Below are 19,362 nucleotides of genomic sequence, written 5' to 3' on the forward strand. Positions count from 1 at the left end.
CCCTTTATTTCTTTCTCTTGTCTGGCTACGACTTCCAGTACTATGTTGAATAGAAGTGGTAAAGTGGGCAACCTTATCTTCTTCCAGTTCTCAGGAAAAATACTTTCATCTTTCCCCTATTCAGTATAATGTTCGCTGTGGGCTTGTCCTAGATGGCTTTTACTATCTTAAGGCATGTCCCTTCAATGCCGAGTTTGCTGAGGGTTTTGATCATAAAGGGGTACTGGATTTTGTCAAAGGCTTTTCCTGCATCTATTGAGATGATCGTATGATTTTTGTTTTTACTTCTGTTTATGTGGTGTATCACATTTATTCACTTGCATGTGCTAAACCAGCTCTGCCTCCCTGGTATGAACCCCACTTGATCATGGTGTATTATCTTTTTGATATGCTGTGGGATTTAGTTAGCTAGTATTTTGTTGAATATTTTTGCATCTATGTTCACCAGGAATATTGGTCTGTAATTTTTTTTGTTATGTCCTTTCCTGGTTTTTATATTAGGATAATACTGGCTTCACAGAATCATTTAGGGAGGACTGCCTCTTTCTCTGTCTTTCGAATAGTTTCAATAATATTGGTGCCAATTCTTCTTTGAATGTCTCATGGAATTCAGCTCTTAATTCATCTGTTCCTGGACTTTTTGTTGGCAATTTTTTTATACTGTTTCAATGTCACTACTTGCTATTGGTCTGCTCAGAGTTTCTATTTCTTCCTGGTTTAATCTAGGAGAGTTATATACTTCCAGGAACTTATCCATCTCTTCTAGGTTTGCTAGTTTGTGTGCTTAAAGGTGTTCTTAAATGATCTTTTGTATTTTTGTGATATTGGTTGTAATATCTCCCATTTTCTAATTGAGCTTATTTTGATCTTCTCTCTTTTCTTGATTAATCTCACTAATGGTCTATTGATTTTATCTTTTCAAAGAATGAGCTTTTTGTTTCATTTATCTTTTTTGTTTTAATTTCATTTAGTGCTAACCTGATCTTGGTCATTTCTTTTCTTCTCCTGGGTTTGGATTTGGTTTGTTCTGTTTTCTCTAGTTCCTTGAGGTGTGAGTTTACATTTTCTATTTGTGCTCTTTCAGACTTTTTGATGTAGGCATTTAATACTATGAACTTTCCTCTTAGCTCCACTTTGCTGTATCCCAGAGGTTTTGGTTGGTCGTGTCACCATTATCATTTTATTCAAATAATTTTTTATTTTCCATCTTGATTTCATTGTTGACCCAAGGATCATTCAAGAAAAGAGAATTTAATTTCCATGTATTCGTATAGCTTTGCAGATTCCTTTTGAAGTTATTTTCCAGTTTTATTCCACTATGGTCTGAGAGATTGATATGATTTCAGTTTTCTTAAATTTATTGAGGCTTATTTTGTGGCCTATTACAAGGTCTGTCTTGGAGAATGTTCCATGTGCTGATAAAAAGAATTTATATTCTGCAGTTGTCGCATAGAATGTCCTGTAAATGTCTGTTAAGTCCATTTGTTCTAGGATATAGTTTAAATCCATTGTTTGTTTGTTGATTTTCTCTCTTGATGACCTGTCTAGTGCTGTCAGTGGAGTATTGAAGTCCCCCACTACTATTGTGTTGCCATTTATCTCATTTCTCAGGTCCAGTAGTGATTGTTTTATAAAATTGGGAGCTCCAGTGTTAGGTGCATATATATTTAGGTTTGTGATATTTTCCTATTTGGCTAGTCCTTTTATGATTGTATACTGCCCCTTTTGTCTTTTTTTATTATTATCATACTTTAACTTCTGGGTTACATATGCAGAACATGCAGTTTTGTTACATAGAAATACATGTGCCATGGTGGTTTGCTGCACCCATCAACCCATCACCTACATTAGGTATTTCTCCTGATGTTATCCCTCCCCAGTCCCCCACACCCACAGGCCCTGGTGTGTGATGATCCCCTCCCTGTGTCTCATATGTTCTCATTGTTCAACTCCCACTTATGAGTGAGAACATGCAGTGTTTTTTTTTTTATCTTGTGATAGTTTGCTGTGAATGATGGTTTCCAGCTTTATCCATGTCCCTGCAAAGGACATGAACTCATTCTTTTTTATGGCTGCATAGGATTCCATGGTGTATATGTGCCACATTTTCTTAATCCATTATATCACTGATGGACATTTGGGTTGGTTCCGTCTTTGTTATTGGAATACTGCCACAATAAACACATGTATGCATGTGTATTTATCATAGAATGATTTACAATCCTTTGGGTATATTCCCAGTAATGTGATTGCTAGTTCTAGATCCTTGAGGAATCGCCACACTGTCTTCCACAGTAGTTGAACTAATTTACACTTCCACCAACAGTGTAAAAGTGTTCCTGTTTTTCCACAACCTCTCCAGCATCTGTTGGTTCCTGACTTTGTAATGATGGCCATTCTAACTAGCACAAGATGGTATCTCATTGCGGTTTTGATTTGCATTTCTCTACTGACCAGTGATGATGAGCACTTTTTCATATGTTTGTTGCCTGCCTAAATGCCTTCTTTTGAGAAGTGTCTGTTCATATCCTTTGCCCATTTTTTGATGGGGTTGTTTGCTTTTTTCTTATAAATTTTTTTAAGTTCTTTGTAGATTCTGGATATTAGCCCTTTGTCAGATCAATAGATTGCAAAAATTTTCTCCCATTCTGTAGGTTTCCTGCTCACTCTGATGATAGTTTCTTTTGCTGTGCAGAAGCTCTTTAGTTTAATTAGATCCCATGTGCCAATTTTGGTTTTTGTTGTCATTGCTTTTGGTGTTTTAGATATGAAGGCTTTGTCCATGCCTATATCCTGAATGGTATTAGCCTGGTTTTCTTCTAGGATTTTTATGGTCCTAGGTCTTATGTTTAAGTCTTTGATCCATCTTGAGTTGATTTTTGTATAAGGTGTAAGGAAGGGGTCTAGTTCCAGTTTTCTGCATATGGCTAGCCAGTTTTCCCAACAGCATTTATTAAATAGGGAATCTTTTCCCCATTGCTTGTGTGTGTCAAGTTTGTCAAAGATCAGATGGTGGTAGATGTGTGATGTTATTTCTGAGCCCTCCATTAGGTTCCATTGGTCTATATATCTATTTTGGTACCAGTACCGTGATGTATTGGTTACTGTAGCCTTGTAGTAAAGTTTGAAGTCAGGTAGCGTGATGCCTCCACCTTAGTTCTTCTTGTGAAGGGTTTGATGGGGATAGGATTGAATCTATAAATTACTTTGGGCAGTAAGGCCATTTTCACGAGATTGGTTCTTCCTATCCATCAGCATGGAATGTTCTTCCATTTGTTTGTGTCCTCTTTTATTTCATTGAGCAGTGGTTTGTAGTTCTCCTTGAAGAGGTCCTTCACATCCCTTGTAAGTTGTATTCCTAGGTATTTTATTCTCTTTGAAGCAATTATGAATGGGAGTTCAATCATGATTTCGCTCTCTGTCTGTTATTGGTGTATAGGAATGCTTGTGATTTTTGCACATTGATTTTGTATCCTGAGACTTTGCTGAAGTTGCCTATCAGCCTGAAGAGATTTGGGGCTGAGATGATGGAGTTTTCTAAATATACAATCATGTCATCTGCAAACAGAGACAGTTTAACTTCCTTTCTTCCTATTTGAATGCCATTTATTGCTTTCTCTTGCCTGATTGCCCTGGGCAGAACTTCCAATACTATGTTGAATAGGAGTGGTGAGAGAGGGCATCCTTGTCTTGTGCCAGTTTTCAAAGGGAATGCTTCCAGTTTTTGCCCATTCAGTATGATATTGGCCGTGAGTCTGTCATAAATAGCTCTTATTATGTTGAGATACATTCCATCAATACCTAGTTTATTGAGAGTTTTTAGCACGAAAGGCTATTAAATTTTGTCAAAGGCTTTTTCTGCATCTACTGAGATAATCATGTGGTTTTTGTCATTGGTTCTGTTTATGTGATGGATTACATTTATTGATTTGCGTATGTGGAAGCAGCCTTGCATCCCAGGGATGAAGCCGAGTTGATCATGGTGGATAAGCTTTTTGATGTGCTGCTGGATTTGGTTTGCAATTATTTTATTGAGGATTTTTGCATCAATGTTCATCAGGGATATTGGCCTAAAATTCTCTTCTTTTGTTGTGTCTCTGCCAGGCTTTGGTATCAGGATGATAATGGTCTCATAAAATGAGTTAGGGAGGATTCCCTCTTTTCCCATTGGTCAAATAGTTTCAGAAGGAATAGTGCCAGCTCCTCTTTGTACCTCTGGTAGAATTCAGCAGTGAATCCATCTGGTCCTGGACTTTTTTTGGTTGGTAGACTATTAATTATTGCCTCAATTTCAGAACCTGTTATTGGTCTATTCAGAGATTCACCTTCTTCCCGGTTTAGTCTTGGAAGGGTGTATGTATCCAGGAATTTGTCTATTTCTTCTAGATTTTCTAGTTTATTTGCATAGTGGTGTTTATAGTATTCTCTGATGGTAGTTTGTATTTCTGTGGGATTGGTGGTGATATCCCCTTTATCATTTTTTATTGTGTCTATTTGATTCTTCTCTCTTTTCTTCTTTATTACTCTTGCAATTGGTCTTTCTATTTTGTTGATCTTTTCAAAAAACCAGCTCCTGGATTCATTGATTTTTTTGAAGGGTTTTTTGTGCCTCTATCTCCTTCAGTTCTGCTCTGATCTTAGTTATTTCTTGTCTTCTGTTAGCTTTTGAATTTGTTTGCTCTTGCTTCTCTAGTTCTTTTAATTGTAATATTAGGGTGTTGAATTTATATCTCTCCTGCTTTATCTTATGGGCATTTAGTCTACTATAAATTTCCCTCTACACACTGCTTTAAATGTGTCCGAGATTCTGGTACGTTGTGTTTTTGTTCTCATTGGTTTCAAAGAACATCTTTATTTTTGCCTTTATTTTGTTATTTACCCAGTAGTCATTCAGGAGCAGGTTGTTCAGTTTCCATGTAGTTGTGCAGTTTTGAGTGAGTTTCTTAATCCTGAGTTCTAATTTGATTGCACTGTGGTCTAAGAGACAGTTTGTTGTGATTTCTGTTCTTTTACATTTGCTGAGGAATGTTTTACTTCCAATTATGTGCTCAATTTTAGAATAAGTGTGATGTGAAGCTGAGAAGAATGTATATTCTGCTGATTTGGGGTGGAGAGTTCTGTAGATGTCCCTTAAGTCTGCTTGGTCCAGAGCTGCGTTCAAGTCCTGGATATCCTTGTTAATTTTCTGTCTCGTTGATCTGTCCAATATTGACAGTGGGGTGTTAAAGTCTCCCATTATTGTTGTGTGGGAGTCTAAGTCTCTTTGTAGGTCTATAAGAACCTGCTTTATGAATCTGGGTGCTCCTGTATTGGGTGCATATATGTTTAGGATAGTTAGCTCTTCTTGTTGAATTGATCCATTTACCATTATGTAATGACCTTCTTTGTCTCTTTTGATCTTTGATGGCTTAAAGTCTGTTTTATCGGAGACCAGGATTGCAACGCCCTGCATTTTTTTTGCTTTCTATTTGCTTGGTAAATATTCCTCCATCCCTTTATTTTGAGCCTATGTGTGTCTTTGCACATGAGATGGGTCTCCTGAATACAGCACACCAATGAGTCTTGACTCTTTATCCAATTTGCCAGTCTATGTCTTTTAACTGGGGCATTTAGCCCATTTACATTTAAGGTTCATACTTTTATGTGTGAATTTGATGCTGTCATTATGATGCTAGCTGATTATTTTGCCTGTTAATTGATGCAGTTTCTTCATAGCATAAATGGTCTTTATAATTTGGCATGTTTTTTCAGTGGCTGGTACCGGTTGTTCCTATCCATGTTTAGTGCTTGCTTCAGGAGCTCTTGTAAGGCTAGCCTAGTGGTGACAAAATCTCTCAGCATTTCCTTGTCTGTAAAGGATTTTATTTCTCCTTCACTGGGGAAGTTCTCTTGGATAATATCCTGAAGAGTGTTTTCTAACTTGGTTCCATTCTCCCGGTCACTTTCAGGTACACCAAGCAAACATAGACTTGGTCTTTTCACATAGTCCCATATTTCTTGGAGGCTTTGTTTGTTTCTTTTCACTCTTTTTTCTCTAATTTTGTCTTCTCACTTTATTCCATTTGATCTTCAATCACTGATATCCTTTCTTCCATTTGATCAAATTGGCTACTGAAGCTTGTGTATGCTTCACCAAGTTCTTGTACTGTGGTTTTCAGCTCTGTCAGGTCATTTAAGCTCTTTTCTGCACTGTTTATTCTAGTTAGCCATTCATCTAACCTTTTTTCAAGGTTTTTAGCTTCCTTGCAAGGGGTTAAAACATGCTCCTTTAGCTTGGAGAAGTTCGTTATTGCCCACCTTCTGAAGCCTACTTCTGTCAACTCATCAAACTCATTCTCTGTCCAGTTTTCTTCCCTTGCTAGTGAGGAGCTGTAATACTTTGGAAGAGAAGAGGCCTTCTGGTTTTTGGAATTTTCTAACAGGCCCCTCAGCTGCAGGTCTGTTGAAGTTTGCTGGAGGTCCACTCCAGACCCTGTTTGCCTAGGTATCACTAGTGGAGGCTGAAGGACAGCAAATATTGCTGCCTGATCCTTCTTCTGGAATCTTCATCCAAGAGGGGCACCTGCCTGTATAAGGTGTCTGTCGGCCCCTACTGGGAGGTTTCTCCCAGTCAGGCTACATGGGACTCAGGGACCCACTTGAGGAGGCAGTCTGTCCATTATTGGAGCTTGAACATCATGCTGGGACAATCACTTCTCCTTCAGAGCTGTTAGACAGGGATGTTTAAGTCTGGAGAAGCTGTCCGCTGCCTTTTGTTCAGATATGCCCTACCCCCAGAGGTGGAATCTAGAGAGGTATTAGGCCTTGCTGAGCTGTGGTGGGCTCCACCCAGTTTGAGCTTCCCTGGCACTTTATTTACACTGTGAGCATGGAATTGCCTACTCAAGCCTCAGCAATGATGGATGCCCCTCCCCCTACCAAGCTACCACATCCCAGGTCAATCTCAGACTGCTGCACTAGCAGTAAACACGGCTCCATGAGTGTGGGAGCTGCCAGGCCAGGCACAGGAGGGGATCTCCTGGTCTGCCGGTGGCAAAGACAGTGGGAAAAGTGCAGTATTTGGGCAGGAGTGTACCGCTCCTCCAGGTACAGTCACTCATGGCTTCCCATGGCTAGGAAACGGAAATCCCCTGACCCCTTGTATTTCCTGGAAGAGGTGACACCCTGCCCTGCTTCAGTTCACCGTGAGCTGCACCCACTGTCCAACCAGTCCCCATGAGATGAACCAGGTACCTCAGTTGGAAATGGACGCATCTTCTGCATCAATCTCACTGGGAACTGTAGACCAGAGCTATTCCTATTTTACCATCTTCTCTTTTGTCTTTTTTAACTGTTGTTGCTTTAAAGTCTGTTTTGTCCAATATAAGAATAGCTACTCCTGCTCACTTTTGGTTTCCATTTTCATGGATTATCTTTCTCCACTTCCTTACCTTAAGTTTATGTGAGTCTTTATGTGTTAGGTGAGTCTCTTGAAGACAGGAGATATGTGGTTGGTGGCTTTTTATCCATTCGGCCATTCTGTATCTTTTAAGTGGAGCCTGTAGGTCATTTACATTCAATGTCTGTAATGAGATTTGAGGTGCCGTTCTATTCATGATGCTAGTTGTTGCCTGAATACTTTGTGTTTTTTTCATTCTGTTATTGTTTTATAGGTCCTGTGAGGTTTATGGCTTAAGGAGGTTCTATTTTGGTGTATTTTAAGGTTTTGTTTCAAGATTTAGAACTCCTTTTGGCATGTCTTGCAGAACTTGCCAGCGCTCTGCAAGCGCTGAATTCCCTGAGCATTTGTTTGTCTGAAAAAGAGTTTATCTCTCCTTCATTACAAAGCTAGTTTTGTTAGATACAAAGTTCTTGGCTGTTAATTATACTGTTTAAGGAGGCTAAAGGTAGGACCCCAATCCCTTCTGGCTTGCAAGGTTTCTGCTGAGAAATCTGCATTAATCCAATAAGTTTTTCTATATAGGTTAACTGATGTTTTTGATTCACAGCTCTTAAGATTCTAGCCGGGCATGGTGGCTCATGCCTGTAATCCCAGCACTTTGGGAGGCCAAGGCGGGTGGATCACCTGAGGTTGGGAGTTCAAGACCAGCCTGACCAACATGGAGAAACCCCAACTCTACTAAAAATGCAAAAGTAGTGGGGCGTGGTGGTGCATGCCTGTAATCCCAGCTACTTGGAAGGCTGAGGCAGGAAGGAGAATCGCTTGAACCTGGGAGGTGGAGGTTACGATGACCCAAGATCATGCGATTCATTGCACTCTAGCCTGAGTGACAAGAGCAAAACACCGTATCAAAAAAAAAAAAAAAAATGTTACTTTGTCTGGACTTTAGATAACCTGATGACTATGTACCTGGGTGAAGATCTTTTTTACGATGAATTTCCTGGGTATTCTTTGAGCTTCTTGTATTTGGATGTCCAGATCTCTAGCAAGACCAGGGAAATTTTTCTCGATTATTCTCTTAAATAACTTTCCCAAACTGTTAGATTTCTCTTCTTCAGGAACACCAATTATTCTAATTTTTGTTTAACATAATCCCAAATTTCTTGAAGGCTTTGTTCATTTTTTGGTTCTTTTTTGTCTCTGTTGAATGGGGCTAATTCAAAAGCCTTGCCTTCAAGTTCTGAACTACTTTTTTCTACTTGTTCAATTCTATTGTTGAAATTTGCCAGTGTATTTTCCATTTCTCTAAGTGTGTCTTTCATTTCCAGAAGTTCTGATTGTCTTTTCCCTATGATATCTATTTCTCTGGAGACTTTTTCATTCATATCCTCTAATTTTGTGAATATCTTTAAATTGGTTTTTATCTTTCTCTGGTATCTTCTTGAGTAGCTTAATAATCAACTTTCTGAATTCTTTTTCTGGTAATTCAGAGATTTCTTCTTGGTTTGAATTCATTGCTGGAGAGCTAGTGTGATCTTTTAGGGGTGTTACAGAACCTTGTTTTGTCATACTACCAGAAATACTTTTCTGGTTCCTTCTCATTTGGGTAGACTCTTTCAGTGGAAAGATCTGGAATCCAAGGACTGTTGTTCAGATTCTTTTGTCCCACAGGGTAGCTCCTTGATGTGGTGCTCTCCCTGCTTTCCTCTAAGATTAGGGCTTTCTGAGAGCCATACTGCAGTGATTGCTATTGCCCTTCTGGGCCTAACCACCGAGTAGAGCTACCAGGCTATGGGCTGACACTGGGGAGTGTCTGCAGAGAGTCCTGTGATGTCATCCATCTTCAGGTGTCTCAGCCATGGATACCAGCACCTATTCTGATGGAGGTGGCAAGGGAGTGAAATGAACTCTGTGGGAGTCCTTGTTCATAGTTTTGTTTAGTGCACTGGTTTTCTTGAATGCTGGTTATGCTAGCAATGAAGTTGTCACATGGACAGACTCAAGACCTCTGGTTAGCCAGGGTGATGTGGGCAATGGAATTAGCTGTTGTTTTTTCTCCTTCTTTGGAGCAGGGTTGTTCTGTTATGAGTTGCTATAATAACTTGAGCTGCATGGCCTCCAGCCAGGAGGTAGACCTTTCAAGAGACCACCAGCTGCAGCAGTAGAAAGGCAACATAATCTTGCCCTACATCTTCCAGGATGAGTACTTGGGTTTCTCAGGTGATAGAGCTCCGAAGAGTTTGTGTCTTTTGTCCTCAAAGGTTGTCAGCTGTCTTGTGATGTTTTTCCCAAATAACTTCTTATCCGCTAACAATGAAAGTGAGTAAAATATTAAACTTCCCAGTAAAATATTAAACTTCCCAGATGAAACCGTTCTCAGCATGTCCCCGTAACATCAGCTACAGCACAGGAACAAACACACTTGTTTGCATATCACTGCACGTTAAGATTGCCATATTTGTTGAATTGACATTTACAGATCTGCATATGTTAATAAGCAAAGCATTTCAAAATTACTTTTAAACATAAACTGACATTGTTTAAAATATTTTAACCATTATTCCCATAATTCTTTAAGGTTTGGCTGTTGTTGTATTTTTTCCTTTGTTAGAGAGCTCTCTTCTACTCTCCCCAACAGGATCCAAAACGTGAAATTAGAAAGATAATGGAATTCCTTGGGAAGAACCTAAAAGAAGAGATTTTAGACAAAATTGTCTATAATACTTCATTTGATGTAATGAAAAAGAACCCCATGACCAACTACATAAATGAAATTAAAATGAATCATAATCTCTCTCCATTCTTGAGAAAAGGTGGTGTATAGTTGCTTTCTCTTTCTTCTGACAACAGAATAAACAATATCAATTTATCAATGTCTTCTCACGTTCAAGCTAGTTGAAACCACTGTTTACAGTGTTTCCTGAAGTGAGTTGTTCAAAGCTTTATTCTGAGAGCATGTGCTTCACCATCAGAGAAGTGTGGGACACTACACACCTTGCCCTACACCCTTTGAAGCATATTATAGTTTCTGCAAGGAAACTGATTTAACTCTGCATAACTCAGAGCTTCAAAAATGTATGTGACCAAAAACTCTTTCTCCAGTAAAGCCTATTAATCTCCATGAAACAAGTGTTCCTCTCAATATACTCTGGGAGACAGTGGCAAATGTTGTTGGCCGTAGGAGTCAGAGGCTGGCGCTTCGAGTGTTACTCAGTCTGTGTCATCTCACAGAATGGCCAAGGTAGGACTATGAGTCATCATTGTCAGAGCCTAGCCAGACCAGGATTCAGCGTCCAGCCCATTGAGCACCCTCCACTATCCAATGGTTGGTTCCTTAAGTGAAGACAAATTTTGTTTCATTCTCTTTATTTTAGTAACTTTTTAAAAAATTATCTAGTACCTTTTTTTTAAAAAGTAAGCAAAAATCCAAGGCTTATTGGAGAAGTATCCACTCTAATTTAATCAATTAGCCTAGTTTTCTTTTAAACCAACTGGTAAGTGATATAATGGTATTACTCATAGACAATTAAGCAAATTTACATGGCACATATGAAAATTATGTTATACAGCTCAAAGTGCCTAAATAGATTCAATACTATGGGGCAAATAGAAGAAAAATAGCTTGCTTTTTTTCTCAGTTGTGTTCAACTGAGAATTTTGCCTGAACTAGAGGCACAGATGGAAGGAGCATATGATACTCTGAGAATGTGGTCATTTGGTGACCTCTGAAGAGAAGGTAAGAAAATTAGGTCTCACTAACTTGAATAGAATGTTAGATGTATTGAGGTTTAAGAAAGTGCTGGTACAGTAGAGAAGTGCAGATAATTAGGGAACCTGTGATCTAGAGTTCAGGTTTTACTGAAACACAAAACATGCTATTTACAAATACCTCACCTATAAAATGGAGTAATCATACCTGTGACTTCTTTTCTCATTTCAATATCAGCAGGACAATGTGTTAATATCTATATAAGCAATCTAAGTATTGAGAGGCATGAGATTATCTAAATTCAAAATGGTCAAAGTTTATGAAAATATCATTGAATATGCTCTGCATTACTCTTCACAGGAGTTGTGGGCGATTGGAAAAATCAGTTCACTGAAGCTCAGAACAAGCAATTTAATGAATACCATGAGAAAAATATGGCTGACACTTCACTGTCATTTTGCATGGGACTCTAATAAACACAGCGAGAGGATAAAACTTATTCTCTCCCTAGCCTCTGCAAGGTGAAAAAGAAATCTGTTTCCAAATACCACTAATGGTTTGTCTGACTCAGTGTAAGAGTTTTTAAACAAAGGCATGAACATTCTTTATCCTTGAATTTCTGATCTGCTTTTTGGATTACCCACAATCCGACTTATTATATAATTATTATGCTTTGTGTTTTTCTCCCTTCTCCACAGATTTTTAGGGTTTAGGTGAATTTCAACATCTCAACATGTAATATATATAAAACATATTTAATCATTTCTGTTCCATGTATATATTCTCCTTCTGTATTTTAATTTTATTTGAATTAAAACATCTATTTCATTACTTGCAAAAGTTCTATGCAATATAATCTTACTTAGCAAAAATTCCAGCCCCATTCATTTGAAAAGACATATTTTGAGCACCTTATTCATGCCAGGCAATGGTCAGCACCAAAAGATGATAAGAATAAGATTCTTACCCCTAAGAAAGGCACAGCCTAATAAAAGATCACAGCATGAGCACAGCTGTTATTACCAGGTAAGCACTACACTAGACTGTTGGTGCAGAGGGATCAAAGAAGAGAATAAACAAAGTTGTATGGCATGGAGTCCCAGGAAAGCAACAGTGAAAATTAAAATATGCAGCCTTGGATATTTTTCAACAGTCCATGCTCCGGCCTCAAAGCACATATTCCACATTCAGCACAGTCAACATTCATGTCTCCTCTTCCTCAAGAGTTCAAGTTTGCCCTACTTAATAGCTTACTTTTAAAAACCTTAGGGACACCCATTTCAGAGGTCTCTCCTGAGACCCAGAAATCCTTTAAGGCCCAATGAAGTAAGTCTTTACTGACAAAACCCAAAGGCAGCAAGAAGCAGAGCAATATTTAGGAAAAAGAGAACGTAGTTCTATCATCTCCCCCAACCCCTGTGTCAGAGGTGTGTAAACCAGGGCAACTGCGTCTTGAATAGGGGCTGGGTAAAATGAGGCAGAGACCTGCTGAGGCATTCTGAGTCACAGGATGAGATAGGAGATTGGTACAAGATACAGGTCATAAAGTCCTTACTGATAAAACAGCTTGCAGTAAAGAAGCCAGCTGAAACCTGCTGAAAGCAAGATGGCCTCGAGAGTGATCTCTGGTCGTCCTCACTACTACACTCCCACCAGCGCCATGACAGTTTACAAATGCCATGGCAACATCAAGAAGTTACCCTATTGGTCTAAAAAGGGGAGGCATGAATAATCCACCCATTGTTTAGCATGTAATCAAGAAATAACCATAAAAATGGGCAACCAGCAGTTGTTGGCCCTGCTCTATGGAGTAGCCATTCTTTATTCCTTTGCTTTCTTAATAAACTAGCTTTCACTTTATTCTATGGACTCGCCCTGAATTCTTTCTTTTGCAACATCCAAGAACCCTCTCTGGGGGTCTGGATCAATACCCCTTTCCTGTAACATCTTTCTGGCAACCATGGAAGCGACAATAGTGCCGAAACTCCTGACTCAATGACTTAACTTTTGGTAAGTGATGGGCTCCAGTAAAATCTTTCTGGCTAACCTTAAAGGGATGATACTGAGAAGACCCCTCCTATCCAAAGGAAATAGACTGCAGCACTGATTGACCAACTTTGGATAAGTGGTGGGGTAGCTAGGTAAAGGATGGGATTGGGTTAGAGGCCCAACTTAGGGGAGTTAGAGTCTCTCCTAAGACAGAGCGGGTTAGAGACTCTTCTTAATAAAAGGCATGGACACTTGACTGACCTTGGGTTAGAGGCCCAATTTAGGGGTTTAGAGGTCCCTCTTGGTAAAGTCCCTTTCAGCTAAGAACAGGTTTGGCACTATGGGATGTTAACTGCTATTCTCTTCGAATTAATCTGCCCTGCACTGCTTGCTAATGGTTATAGGTGACAGGACTAGGCATGGACAGGACCATTGGACATGGAGAGCTTTCTCCTCCCTAAAATACGAAACTTGAGAGCTAATGGGTGTTGCAGGAAGTCAGGGACCCCAAATGGAGGTACTGGCTGAAGTCACATCAGAAGAACATAAATTGTGAAGATTTCATGGACATTTATTAGTTCCCCAAATTAATTCTTTTATAATTTATTATGCCTGTATTTACTGCAATCTCTGAACATAAATTGTGAAGATTTCATGGACACTTAAGCTGAGGAGGATGAATGTCACCTCAGGACCCTGTGATGATTGTGTTAACTGCACAAATTGTTTATAGAGCATGTGTGTTTGAACAACATGAAATCTGGGCATCTTGCAAAAAGAACAGGATAACAGCAATGTTCAGGGAACAAGAGAGGTAACTTTGAACTGGCCGCCGGTGAGCCGGACGGAACAGAGCTATATTTCTCCTCTTTCAAAAGCAAATAGGAGAAATATCACTGAATTCTTTTTTTCAGCAAGGAACATCCCTGAGAAAGAGAATGTGCCCTGAGGGTAGGTCTATGAACAGCCCCCTCAAGGTGTGCCATCTTTTATGGTCGAAGCCGAAGGGATGAAATAAGCCCCGGTCTCCTGTAGCGCTCCCAGGCTTATTAGGAAGAGGAAAATTCCCACCTAATAAATTTTGGTCAGACAGGTTGTCTGCTCTCAAACCCTGTTTCCTGATAAGATGTTATCAACAACAATGTGTGCCCAAAACTTCATTAGCAATTTTAATTTTGCCTCATCTGGTGGTCCTATGATCTTCATCCTGTGACCTCGCCCTGCCTCCATTTGTTTTGTGATATTTTATTACCTTGTGAAGTATGTGATCTCTGTAACCCACACCTTATTTATGCACTCCCTCACCTTTTGAAAATCGCTAATAAAAACTTGCTGGTTTTACAGCTCAGGGAACATCATGGATCCTGCCAATATGTGATGTCTCCCCTGGACATCCAGCTTTAAATTTCTCTCTCTTAAGCTCTTTCCCTTTATTTCTCGAACCAGCCGAGACACCTAGGAAATAGAAAAGAACCCACGTTAAACATTGGGAGCGGGATCTCCCAATAAATAGGACTGCTGGAAAAGATCCCTTTGCTACCGTACTGACAAGCAGCTGCCTGAACTTTTCAGTGTCAGCTGCAATGGATGGGTCTTTTCTCTGGCCGTCCTGAGTGCCTTGCCTTCCCCAGTCTGCCTCAGGCAATGCTTTCCTCTTACTCAGTATCTCTCTTTCTCTCTCTCTCTCTTTCTCTGTACAAACTGGTTGAATAAATGGAAAAAAAAATTACAGGTTATTTCCTGTAATATTTTATTTAATGGGAAAAAGGACTTATGAGGCTAGTCTTAAGCTGCAGTGAATTTGGTGTGCTTTTTGTGTCTTTCTGTGTTCTGTAATGGAGAGGAGTACCTTGTGATAGAATGTGGGCTTAGGACACCTGTAAGCCCACTTTTCAAGATGGCCCAGCAAACTGATCAGTTACAAACTTTGCTGCAGATCCCTGAAAACACTGTATGAGGTTTCCCTCTTGTCTTGTATGTCCTTGGGAGCTTGCCCTTGTAACCATGTGGCCATGCTTTCTCTTTTTACAATGGTAGCCCAGGTTCAGGGTACAATTCTTGGCTTAGGGGATGATCCTTTATCTTTTGTCTGTGTATTTATACGTATTATCTGTGTGATGTTTATATATGAAAGAGTTTTAATTAATTGCTTTATATAATAATAAGATCTTAAATGAAATATTTTGTCAGAAAAGTAAAAAGTGTAATGCCTTTTGGTCCATGTGACTTAAGTAATCTTTGGGAAATAAAGACAGTTTTAAAGATTATTGGTAAAATATAAATATCTTCAAAAATGTAAACATTTGGTCTAAATTTTTCAGGTCAGATATTAAGTTTATTAAATGCTTTCAGGTCATAAACTGCTTATTTGACTTTTAAAACTTGTTCAATTTATTTGGGAGCATTGAAGTCTAGATAAGACCTTGGAACTTGTGGATTATCCATGGTCCCTAGCTATGCAAAGAAAGTTATAAAGAAAAGAAATTTATTATTGGGGGAACCCACCCCCAATATTTCAACATAGTTCTTTCTATTTTCCACAAGTGTCGGCCAGCTGAGAAAGAGAGACAGTACAAAGAAAGGAATTTTATAGTTGGGCCACCAGGGGTGACATCACATATTGGTAGGACTGTGATGCCCACCTGAGTCTCACACCAGGATGTTTTTATTAAGGGTTTCAAAAGGGGAGGGGGTATAAGAACAGGGAGTAGGTACAAAGATCACATGCTCCAAAGGGCAAAAAGCAGAACTACTAATAAGGGTGTAACAAAGATCACATGCTTCTGAGGTAACAGGACAAAGGGAAAAAGCAGAACCACTGATAAGGGTCTATGTTCAGCAGTGCACGTATTGTCTTGATAAACATCTTAAACAACAGAAAACAAGGTTCGAGAGCAGAGAACTGGTCTGACCACAAATTTACCAGGGCAGAGTTTTTCCCCTCCCTAGTAAGCCTGAGGGTACTGCAGGAGACCAGGGCGTATCTCAGTCCTTATCTCAACAGACATTCCCAGAGTGGCCATTTATAGACCTCCCCCCAGGAATGCATTCCTTTTCCAGGGTATTAATATTAATATTCCTTGCTTGGAAAAGAATTTAGTGATATCTCTCCTACTTGCACATCTGTTTATAGGCTCTCTACAAGAAGAAAAATATGGCTTTTTTTGCCCAACCCCTCAGGCAGTCAGACCTTAAGGTTGTCTTCTCTTGTTCCCTAAAAATCGCTGTTACTCAGTTCTTTTTCAAGGTGCACTGATTTCATATTGTTCAAACACACATATTTTACAACCAATTTGTACAGTTAATACAATTATTACAATGGTCCTGAGGTGATGTACATCCTCAGCTTCTGAAGATAATAGGATTAAGAGATTAAAGTAAAGACAGGCATAAGAAATTGTAAAAGTATTATTTGGGAACTGTTAAATGTCCATGAAATCTTCACAATTTATGTTCCTCTGCTGCAGCTCCAGCCAGTCCCTCTGTTCGGGGTCCCTGACTTCCTGCAACAATTTATATAAGAAAAGATCTTGTATGGAAAATTCTTGTCGTAAAGTAAAATGACTGGTTGTTTAAAAAGAGGGATGTTTACACAAGTCAGAAAGTCTAAATATATCTTACATGGTCTGTGTAACTCATAAAAGAATTTATGAAAGGGAATTTATGCAAAAATGCCCAACTTAATGATTAGGCCTCCTAAATGCTTCAAAAATGCCACTATGACTCTTAACAGTACAACTTGCATGCTTTACAGCTAGGTAAGGGACACGTGGAGTTAGATGCTGGAAAGAGTAGGCTTTGTCTGCACTTTTGCCTGGTGTGTCCTAGGCTAGACTCCACAGCTAGTACATAATTAAAATCCCAAACTTACCAAGGTTTCCACCAAAAGTAAAAGTTGCTAAGAGTTAATGTTGTAATTGAGACTACTGAAGAAACAATTCTACGTGCAAGGCATGTAAGGAAAGTAGAATATATTAATACTTTTGGTAGAAGATTATAAGAAGGCACGGGAATGTGGATTTTTTTTTTTTTTTTTTTTTTGGCCTAAAGGGTTAAAGGATTGTTTTAAGTCAAGATATAGCTAAAGGTTTTACCAAGTTGTGGAAGGTTTGTGAAAAATTAATCTTGTAAAGGAAATTCTGTGTGTGAACATATTGGCTAAAGTTAAAGGGGTACTCTTCAGTTTTTCTGTAATTCAACATTGGAACAAAAGCACAACAGGTTTTTCTTAGAGCAAAAACCTGCTTATGATAAAGTCTTTAACAAAAAATTGTAAAAGATTATAAAGATTTATAAAAATCTTACCTTATGGTCAAATTAATTAAAATTGGATACTTTTGTCTCTAAGGTTTTATTAAGAATTGGGTTAGACATCAATAATGCACTAATGTAACCGTGACATTTGGCTTATTTTGAATAAAAATCATACAGGAAACACTGTCAAATATGAAATGGTGTTTGGCTTTCTTTGGGCTATATTTGCATAAATATGTTATTGAGATGTGCTCCAATATTATAAGAAACACCTATAATTCTAATATGACAACATAGGTTATTAATAATTAATGCATTAAATCATTGTATGCCAGAGAGGTAACCAAATTTCTTTGTCAATCGTGTTTTTGACTGTGGCTATTCTAAGATGTTTTGTCATCCACAGACAATTGTCTTGTTTTGATCCTCTTTAAAAGGTGGTTTATAATCAGCTATGGGACTCTAACAGGTGTTCTTGAATGCAGGTGTCTGATAACTTTGAAGATTGTGATATTAGAATAGAGGAAAAACTTTCAAGACTCATGGAAAGCTCAAATGTTCGTGAATATCAAGCAGAACAGGAGTTAACTGCATAAACTAAAGAAGTCTGAAGTAATCTTTTTAACTTTGCTTAAAACTTTGCTAATCTCTTGTTTTGTTTTTCAGAGTCAATAAAACTTTTCTTTTGAGCCATTTATAGCTCATAGCAATTGAATAAAATATATACTGGTGAAAAAAATTTGGAGCATATTTCTTTCTCTCCAACTAATTTCTCTAGAATTTGAAAACTATTTGTGAGTATTCTTAATTTATGGTAATATACTTCTTTCAATAAGTGCAATAAAAATATGCTTTCATTTGTAACATGACACAATTAGAGAAATTGGTTATTTTACAAGGCTTTGACTAGAATTGTGTGCTTTCCATTAAGGAATCAAACTTGACTTATAAAGTCAATAAAAGGTTTTTGGGGAACTGGCCTCATACCTTGCCTACACAGTCCCTGTTTTCTGACTGATAGTAAGTAAAGAATGTCACTTTCTAACAGGTCCAGGATGCCCAGGTTATCTTGAGACCTCAGGAGGAGAGGAATTTATTCAATTCATACGTATTTGAGGGTACAAAACCATGGCAGGGCTCAGCTTTAAAGTATTATCTGAGATTCCTTCTATGGAACAGAGTTCCATCAAAGCCAATTTACAAAAAGCTTATGTAGAAAACAATTATTCTTGCTGCACTGTATGCAAATAATCAGGACAAGTATAATAAATCAAATTGCTCTTGCTATGATATGTCTTGGTAAAAATGGGAAACTAAAGAAAGAAATTATGTTTCAAGAATTATGGAACACTTGTTATTAGATTCTAGTCTGATCAGTTGTTTTTAAAGTTGTTTCTGCAATTTAGGCTAACCCCGCCTATTCTTGTGAACCAACCATTGGTCTCTGACTGCTGCTCAGAAGAAACAAGGAGGATAGGTAATGCAAAAATCCAGATCAGTATTCTAATTCTGGGCACATTGCAATCAGCTAGCAATCCTATATCAGTTTAGTCCCAACAGTTGCCCATTTCATTGAAAGCCTTCCAATTTAGTTTACTTGGGATAGTTTTGCTTACTTTGCTTTACTTTTGTGGAATATATTGCTGTTGTGCTCTCTGTATAGGAATGCAGGATAAGCTTCCTGAATGTTTTCTTTAATTGAATATTTATTAATATTCCAGATATCACCTCTTGTCAGAACTCAAGAGTCATGAATGGTACTTGCCATACTGATACTTTCTGACTGAGTTCCTCTCTACCCCGAATACAACAGACCCTAATGGTTAGGTAGGAAAATCATCACCTCTACTTAGTCTGAAAAAGTTACGAAGATGGATCTTCATCCCTCTACAACCCTTAGGATTAAGGGTTCTCTTATAAAAGGGACAGGGAAAATATGTCAGCGGTGTGTAAACCAGAACAACTCCATACTGAATAGGGGCTGGATGAGGCAGACACCTGCTGGACTTCATTCCCAGACAGCTAAGGC

At 38.5% G+C, this 19,362-nt stretch overlaps 1 protein-coding gene across 1 annotated transcript in view; it reads left to right on the forward strand.

The window, feature by feature from the left end:
- LOC119625950 (sulfotransferase 1C4-like) overlaps positions 1-11,718 on the forward strand; it is a 30,165-nt gene extending 18,447 nt beyond the window's left edge. Inside the window, exons 6-7 of the mRNA XM_038004283.2 lie at positions 10,020-10,194; positions 11,451-11,718. Coding sequence (XP_037860211.2) covers positions 10,020-10,194; positions 11,451-11,563 — 288 coding nt within the window. The 3' untranslated portion in view covers positions 11,564-11,718. The remainder of the gene's footprint in view (positions 1-10,019; positions 10,195-11,450) is intronic.
- Positions 11,719-19,362: the final 7,644 nt, after the last annotated feature.

This window comes from Chlorocebus sabaeus, chromosome 14, assembly GCF_047675955.1.
Source record: "Chlorocebus sabaeus isolate Y175 chromosome 14, mChlSab1.0.hap1, whole genome shotgun sequence".
Taxonomy (NCBI): Eukaryota; Metazoa; Chordata; class Mammalia; order Primates; family Cercopithecidae; genus Chlorocebus; species Chlorocebus sabaeus.